At 36.5% G+C, this 8,198-nt stretch overlaps 1 protein-coding gene across 1 annotated transcript; it reads right to left on the reverse strand.

The window, feature by feature from the left end:
• Nucleotides 1–384: 384 nt before the first annotated feature.
• Nucleotides 385–5,928, reverse strand: clic3 (chloride intracellular channel 3). Its single transcript, XM_042395531.1, has 6 exons — nucleotides 5,804–5,928; nucleotides 3,680–3,789; nucleotides 2,206–2,331; nucleotides 2,003–2,109; nucleotides 1,719–1,894; nucleotides 385–1,556 (listed from the first exon to the last, which is right to left on the reverse strand). Exons 1-6 carry the CDS (start codon nucleotides 5,837–5,839, stop codon nucleotides 1,392–1,394), a joined length of 720 nt encoding a protein of 239 aa, XP_042251465.1. The 5' UTR covers nucleotides 5,840–5,928; the 3' UTR covers nucleotides 385–1,391.
• Between the last annotated feature and the right edge of the window lie 2,270 nt (nucleotides 5,929–8,198).

Consider the following 8,198-nt stretch of genomic DNA (forward strand, 5'->3'; position numbering starts at 1 on the left):
AAAAATAGACAACATAAAAACAAAAATATATTAAAGTAAATCTTCCTACTTCCTTTTTTTCATTACCATGTCCAAAGCGTATGATAAAAATGGGACTCCCATTTTGTTTCACTCCATTATTCATTATTTTTTTATTATTACTTACTTTCTTATAATTATTTCCTTCATTATTATTATTAGTAGTAGTAGTGTATAATCTCATAAATAATTTTATTTGAATTGGTTAAAAAATCTGAGATGTTGGCAGCTATTCCAAACTCTGGAACAAAAGTAATCCAAAATGAGTTACTAAATTAAATGAATTAAATTAATTTTTAAATTAATTTCCAGGCCACATACTGTAAAACCACTTAAAACAACTTATAGTTTACCTTGTGCATTGTGACAGGCATGAATAGGCCCTTTGTCACATATATGCAATTTCAGTTTATTAGATCAACTGTCCAGTTAGCATGAAGACAAATATTTCAACATTAACCATAGAGTGGTCAAAATAGCAACCTGTAACTTAAAGCAATTTTTGCATGTTTTCACTACAATGATACACATCATTACTAGCTCACCAAATATTTATACAATCAGCATGTGAAACATTTTCCACTTTGCCCTTAATATCAGCTATATCAAAATATGTTTCATTTTCTTCACCCTGTCTTCATGCAGTTAATTTACATTTATATCAAAGTTAAACATAACTTAGTCACTACTGAGATTCATACAATAATGCTATCTGAACTCAGTACTTTTGTTTACTTTACAAAAAATCATAAAGAAAAATAAGGTTAACCTTTTTCATTGAGAGAAACAATGTTATTTGTGACTGTGATTTAAAATCTACCACAATTATACATTATAAAAGCAAAATGTTGTGGCTGGCTTATCCACAGCCATTTGATTTTAATGTTTACACTAATAACCTTTTGAATATGTAAAATAACATGAATTTAGTTTGATTCGCATCTAAATATAATTAATTAATTGCAGTCTACATTGAATAAATGCTTAGACACAATACATGAATGCACAATGAGCCATAAGATAAATATTCAGCAGGATTTACAGTGCTTCCTCGCTTTTACAGGGGCAGAATAAGAAATCCACATCAGTGCGACCAGAAAATGTACTTACAGTACAAATTTTAAGGAACTTAAAAGTTTTCAATTTCAAGAATATCTTAACTAAATTCATGAAAATGACATGACAATTTATTTTAAAGAACCTAATTACTGAACACGCCACTGCAGACACTTTTCATAAAACTGACTCACACGATTTTGACACAAATAAAACATAAATCATTTACAGTTTTCACCTTTTCTCTGCTGTTTTTTTTATTCCTCACTCTGCTCTTCTACATTCTCATTTATGCAGCTTCATCTTTCCCTCTTGATCTATTTGTTCAGGTACTTTGCCACAGACTGGTAGGCAATGAGGATCTCTGAGTCATTTGGGCAGGTGTAGCGAAACTCATCTTGTTTGTAGGCGTTATTCAGGTAACGTGACAGACCTTTCAGCTCAGCGGGGATGGCAAAGTCACGGTACTGCTTACACACCACCTGGTGGAAGAGGGGACAAAAATACATCAGTAGAGTTAAGGTAAAATATTGGAAAGAAATGCCACCCAAAAGACTATAAAAAGCACTTACAACTTTACCACTGAGAAAAAAATGAAGACATCTTCAAGTTTTATACACTGAGTGCTGCCTAACTCTGCTCACCTTGACAATGTTGAGTTTGGGAAGCAAGTTGCAGTCTGCCAAGGTAAGGGTGTCACCGTCCAGGTAGAGGCGTGAGGACTCAATGACATTTGGGTTCTGGTCTAGCTCATGAGGGAGAGGTGTCTCCAGGAACATGTTCAGTTTCACCAGAGTTGACAGAAATTTCTTCTCTAGCACTGAGAGAGAGTCACATGTTAGAGTCTCTATGGGTCACAGTCTCCCTCATGTGGCTGTAGAGTGTATAACACAGGAATTACAATAAATTAATTTACTAATGCTCTTACTGTCATTTAATCCAGGATTGGGATTCTTTATATATGCTGAGAATTTACGGAAGATGTCTTCTCCAGCCCCGTTGGACTCTTTGTATCGACAGCACAATTTTGAATACCTGCCATTGGTAAAAATGAAAGTAGTGTGTGTCAATTATGTAGGAACAGATAATGTATTTAACAATCAGCCTGTGACTTTAAATGTCTCTACTCACTGTGGTGGGGCTAGGTTCTCCTCCAGGAACTCCTCAATCTTGTTCGTGTCCGTTTTGACCTCATCATTGTAGAGGAGGAAGGGAGGCTGAGAGCCCGGAGCCAAAGCCTTCAGCACATCAGGTGCCCTGCCACAGAACAGCAGACAACAAACAAGGTTTAGCTTACTGAAATTAGTCAAATAATATAAATGACCAACTTCCCAACCCTGAACCAAACAAATACAAAGGAAAAGCATGACCAGATCTGTTTTACAGGACAATTGCAATTACAATTTCTTCTCATTTCCTTGAGATGCATTTCCTAATTTTGGTTGTTTTTAGACTAGTTTTCAGGGGAAAGCGGTTTGATTATCTTTTGAGTTTCTTGTAATTGTTGTTTTGCAGTTTATTGTTCTAAATTAAAGAGAAAATATTACGTTTTTTGTTATTTTTATACTGTTATTATGTTGGATTTCTATGTTAAACATGGTTAAAATTCCAAAACTTGAGGTGAATCTATGTAAAACGGCTCCCTGCAAGTCAAAAGCCAGGGCTTCAACCTGCTCTGAACGCTTCTTTTGCAAAGTTACCTCTACTTCCTCCTTGTGATGATGTCAAATTGTTTCCGCATGGCCGCACACAGCTGTCTGTTCCATAGCCTTTGTTGTTAAGGTTGTTGCTAAGCTTGTTCACCTTGTCCACTCACATATTTTGGACCAAATTTGGGCTTGAACATGTACGGATGTAATTGAGAAGTTGACAATTAGAGTGTAGGACAAGAAAAAAAAATGAAATTCTACTACTACTGTTTGTTTACGTTGCCTCTTGAGCTGGCAGAAGTCTGCCAAGTGGCATCTTCTGAAAGCTGGCCAATCAGAACAGAGTTGGCTCATCGGGAGGAGGGCTTTAAAGAGACAGGAACTAAAATGGCCTGTTTGAGACAGAGGCTGAACTGAGGGGCTGCATAAAGGACCAGTATAAGATAAATAAGGAGTTTTTAAACTGTAAATCATGCAAAGATATCCCAGTAGAACCCCAAAATATAAATATAGACCTGGAAATGTGCATGGTACTCCCCCTCTAACACCAGTCTATCACTAACCCTCTACATTCAAAACCTTACACCTTACCCTCAAATGTATGGAGCTAATTTCCTGACAAAACTTAACAAACAAAACATGTTTCACAAATGTCCTACGATTCACTAACAAACACAGTGTGGTTTGCAAATACAAAACACCATTAACAAACTAACGCATTTTGTTTTGCAAATACAAAACGTACCTATCAAACAAATACACAACATATTTTTAATGCATCATGCTTGAGAAACAAATACAACATGTCTTACAAGTACAGAGACAAAACAATTCAAGTAGTGTGTTGTGTTTGATTACATTATACTGTAAGCTGTGTGTTAATGTGTCCAGCCCCTGTCAGTCTCAGAGACAAGACCAAGAACTTTTTGGAGAAAGAAAAAAGAAAGTGGTCTTACCTCTTCATGTCCACAGTGGTGAGGGTAAAGTTGGCCCCTTTTAACCAAAGAATCATGAAGAGTCTCTGACAGAAAGGACAGTTCCCCACACTCTCAGCATCAACACTGGCCTGATGAAGAAACAGACATCACTGTATGTTATATGCATATATGTATTATACTTCAATACAAGTTTGATGTACATGCATTTGAGGTACATGCAAAACACATGATGAGTGCTTTCTCTTGGGAGAAACTACTGCATGTGTACACCTAAACAAAGTGTGTGTATACCCAAATACTACGCTCAACTGCATGTGATTGTTGACCATCCAATTCATAAACAATGGCCATTAATATGCTGCCATAAAAGCCTCCACTCTCTTTGTAAGGCTTTCCACAAGATTCTGTAACCTGGCTGTAAAGATTTGCTCCGATTAAGCCACAAGAGTGACCTCAGGCACTGATGATGAGGATGTATTACTAAGATTTTCCTCAATCAGAACACAAGGGCCAAACCATGAAACACTTCAGAGAGATCTTGAGAACTGGGAAAATGGTCACACTGAGGCCATGTTTGTAAGTCTTTGAATGTATTGCTACACCTGAAGTAAAATAACTCTCTCTCTCTTTGTGTGTGTTTTGGTATCTCCTGCATGCTTCCTGTCTTCCCCTCATTTAGCCGACCTTGACCGACTGCAAAACTACAACTATTAAATGCTACTTGCACAATAATGCATCAGTGATAATGATCCCAATGTATAGTATATATATGACTCTCAGGGGCTGTAGCCAAGGCCCTTATTCCCCTAAATCTGTAAATCCTTTTTTAATTTAACACTAAGGTCAAAATGCTGATTCAAAGGTAAAATACTGAATCAATTTTTTAACTGTGTTGATATAAAAGCAGTCAAATTTAAATATACAGTCTTAAAAAAAACTGGAATTAGCCTATAAAATACTCATTATGTGTATGTTTATAATTTTGAAACGCAAACTCCCCATAGATCACTGCAGTGGCTACAGCCATTTTTCTGCATGCATACTTTTGACGCTTAAAGTCAATTTTGCTAATACTACTTCCATACTTTTACTTAATTTTGGATGCAGGGCCTGTAATGGAGTATTCTTACATTTTGGTTACTATTTTTAATACTTCTTCCACCACTGCTCATAAATAGTGAGGTGACACCGATATCAGGAAAATATGAGAATGAAAAGTTGGAATGAAAAGTTGGTTCTTGCATCAGTCTTGTGAATACCTGTCAAGCCTGCTCTGCTCTGCTCTGACAGTTTAAACTCAACAGCTGAGGAATTTCAAATGAAAGGTTAAGGCTGCTTTAGAGCCAGATTATACAAAGCAATGTTTACACTACGTTTGGTAGAGTATCTCAGTTATATCATATAATTGACATTGCAAGTGGATGTTATTGAGTCACTGACATGTTAGGAAGCAAAGGCATTTCTGAAAGTGCAGGAAACAGGTTTATAAACTTAACAGGCATCTTTTCAGTGTCAGTTTTTACACTGATACTGTGCCTAAATAGCAAAGGATGGATGAGAGATTTATCATTCTTCATCAATAACAGTACAGCCCAACACAAAACAGACACTACAACTGATATTATCTCAATTTTACTTATAGTATCACATGAAATACATTATCTTACAAGTGTTTAGGCACAGAAATTTTGCAACTAATACAATTTGACATACTAAAGCAGCATGTTTGAAAGCCATAGATATTATCAGGTAATAAATGAAAGATTATCAATAAATAAAGTAATTAAAAACAGTTAAGTACATACTTTGATGCCTGGAAATGTGCTCTTGTTTGATTGTTTTTAACAGCTTTTCTGAGGTTTATGGTCACAAGAAAAGCATCCAGTTAAGATTAAAACAGAAAACTATGATTCTGTCATATATTAGATAAAATAACTTGACTCTTACTGAACTTTAGGTAAGTTAGCAGTTACTTTTGTTACTAATATTTTGTATTAAGATTGCTAGGAATCATTTCACATAATAATCTCATATTGCTTTATAACAAATAGATGACTTTTTATCTACAGTAACATCTGTAGTGTGCCATTTAAGAGGGACATTTTTAAAAACACATAACATATCAGTTATCACAGGTCTTACCTTAACAAAGAGTTCAATCTTTGGGGCATCAGCCATCTTTTTCTCTCTCTCTCTGTCTTTTTCTCTCGTAACGTCCCTCTTTCCTCACAGGATCCACAGAATGGTTTGTTTCTGTCAATGTTGCTGCAAAGATGGAGCAGATTTTTTTTCAAACTGTGATTGTAAAGTTTAGATTCCTTTGTAATTATGACTTTTTTCTAATCTCAGTCTTTCACTCACACACGTTCTCACACACTTTATCTCAAGGTTTGATGAAACTGGTAGTAAGATGCATTATTAAAGGCTATACTCACAATGGTGGTCAGAATCAGCCCTGGATGCAAGAACTCTTCTCTTCTCTGTGTCTGTTTCTGTTTTTTGGTTCCTCTCTCACCACACCTGTCAACCTCCGAGAGGCAGCCGACGCCCCCTCCGGCCTTACCAGTCAGACCAGCAAATCTGGATCTCTCCTCTCACCCTCTCAGCAACTCTTCCTTCCAGTATATTCTCTGAAAGAAATCTGTCACTCTTGACTCTTGTAACTGTCTCAGTCTGTCCACTTTGGGCTATATATATGTCTCCGTCTGACCCCATTTGATCTCTACTTCTTTCCCTCTAACAAAATAAGTCAGAAGCAGTATGCAGAGAGCTTTTCAAGCTGAAATACTACACAAAAAAAATAAAAGTAAAAATAAAACCATAGCATATCCTCAGCACAATTAATTGTGATGAACAGGTTATAGGTATGGTGTACCTAGAATAACATATGATTAAAATGGAAATTTACAATAATTATACCATACAACACACCTAAGTGTATTTGCCTCCAGTACTAAATTAAACCACTTTGTACAGTATATGGGAGAAACTACTCTATGTGTACACCTAAACAAAGTGTGTGTATACCCAAATACCACACTCAACTGCATGCGATTGTTGACCATCCAATTCATAAACAATGGGCATTAATATGCTGTCATAAAAGCCTCCGCTCTCTTTGTAAGGCTTACCACAAGATTTTCTAACCTGGCTGCAGAGATTTGCTCTGATTTAGCCACAAGAGTCAGTCTCCCAGTCAGCTAAACAATTCATCCCAAAAGTGTTGGATGCACTTGAGGTCAGGGTTCTGTGCAGGCTAACGGAGTTCTTTAAAACCAAACTGGAAAAACATATTTTATCCGTACCTCACTTTGTGCTCCTCTGAAACTGTTGCCACATAGTTGAAACCACACCATTGTCTACTATAGCAAAGGAGGATGTATGACTAAGATTTGCCTTAACTGGAACACAAGGGCCAAACTATGAAAAACACTTGAGAAAGATCTTGAGAAATGAGAAAATGGTCACACTGAGGCCATGTTTGTAAGTCTTTGAATGTATCACTACAATTCACCTGAAGTAAAATACCTCTCTCTCTCTCTCTCTCTCAACCTCTCATTCGGTGTATTTGTATGTGTGTGTGTGTGTGTGTGTGTGTGTCAAGAGTGTTTCTGTGTTTTGGTGTCTCATGCATGCTTTCTGTCTTCCACTCATTTTGATGTGTTTGTTTTGTGATCGTCCAACAGGCTACTTTCAGTCGCTGATCAGCATTCATGACTGACAGAAAATGCTCTCATATAGCAGGTATTCACAGAGGACACTGAGGTTTCTGTGATTGGAGAGAGGAAGGAGAAACACCTCAAGCAAGTTGACAAGGTTGCAAGTGGAAAGTAGTGAGATAAAGATTCCAAAAAAACAAAGAGTCAGATCGGTGGAGATATGGCACACAGGACAGTGGATAGGTGGGGAAGCACGAAGGAGGAAATCATAAGGGTGTGCTTGTCACTCATCTATGACTTTGTGCTATGGAATCCACAAGTTGGAGTGTACGAGGTTAATTAAAGCAGTTTAACATTTGGTAAATATTTTAGTTGAGATCTCACTGAAAGATATTCTCTATTCTGTGAACCCAGACATACCTGGTTACGCTGAAAGTAACAAAACAAATGTTTTTCTTTGATGGGGAATAAAACCAACAGATAATCTAACATGAGAATCTTCCACTCACAGCCTGAATATCAGCTCCTTTGCAAGTGTGGCCAGCTGAAAGGCATTTGACATTTGTCTTCACCTTACTTCACTATTGTTTGAGGTGACTGCTCAAGAATCCTGAATCAGATTAGTGAGCAACTACATGGATGAATGTGTTTTATTGTACTGTATAAGAAGTAAATACTAAAAAAAAAAAATCGCTGAGGATTAGTATTTTTATTTGTCACACATACACCGTGATATACAGTGAAATTTAAAGCAACAAGCATAGCAAAACAAAATATGCAATATAAAACAACAAAAACAAGAGTGTGATTTGTATATAAGGCTTGTTTTTCATTTACTGTTAACTAAATTATATTTTCTGTGCTGACAAGTGGTCTTA

This window comes from Thunnus maccoyii, chromosome 19, assembly GCF_910596095.1.
Source record: "Thunnus maccoyii chromosome 19, fThuMac1.1, whole genome shotgun sequence".
Lineage (NCBI taxonomy): Eukaryota > Metazoa > Chordata > Actinopteri > Scombriformes > Scombridae > Thunnus > Thunnus maccoyii.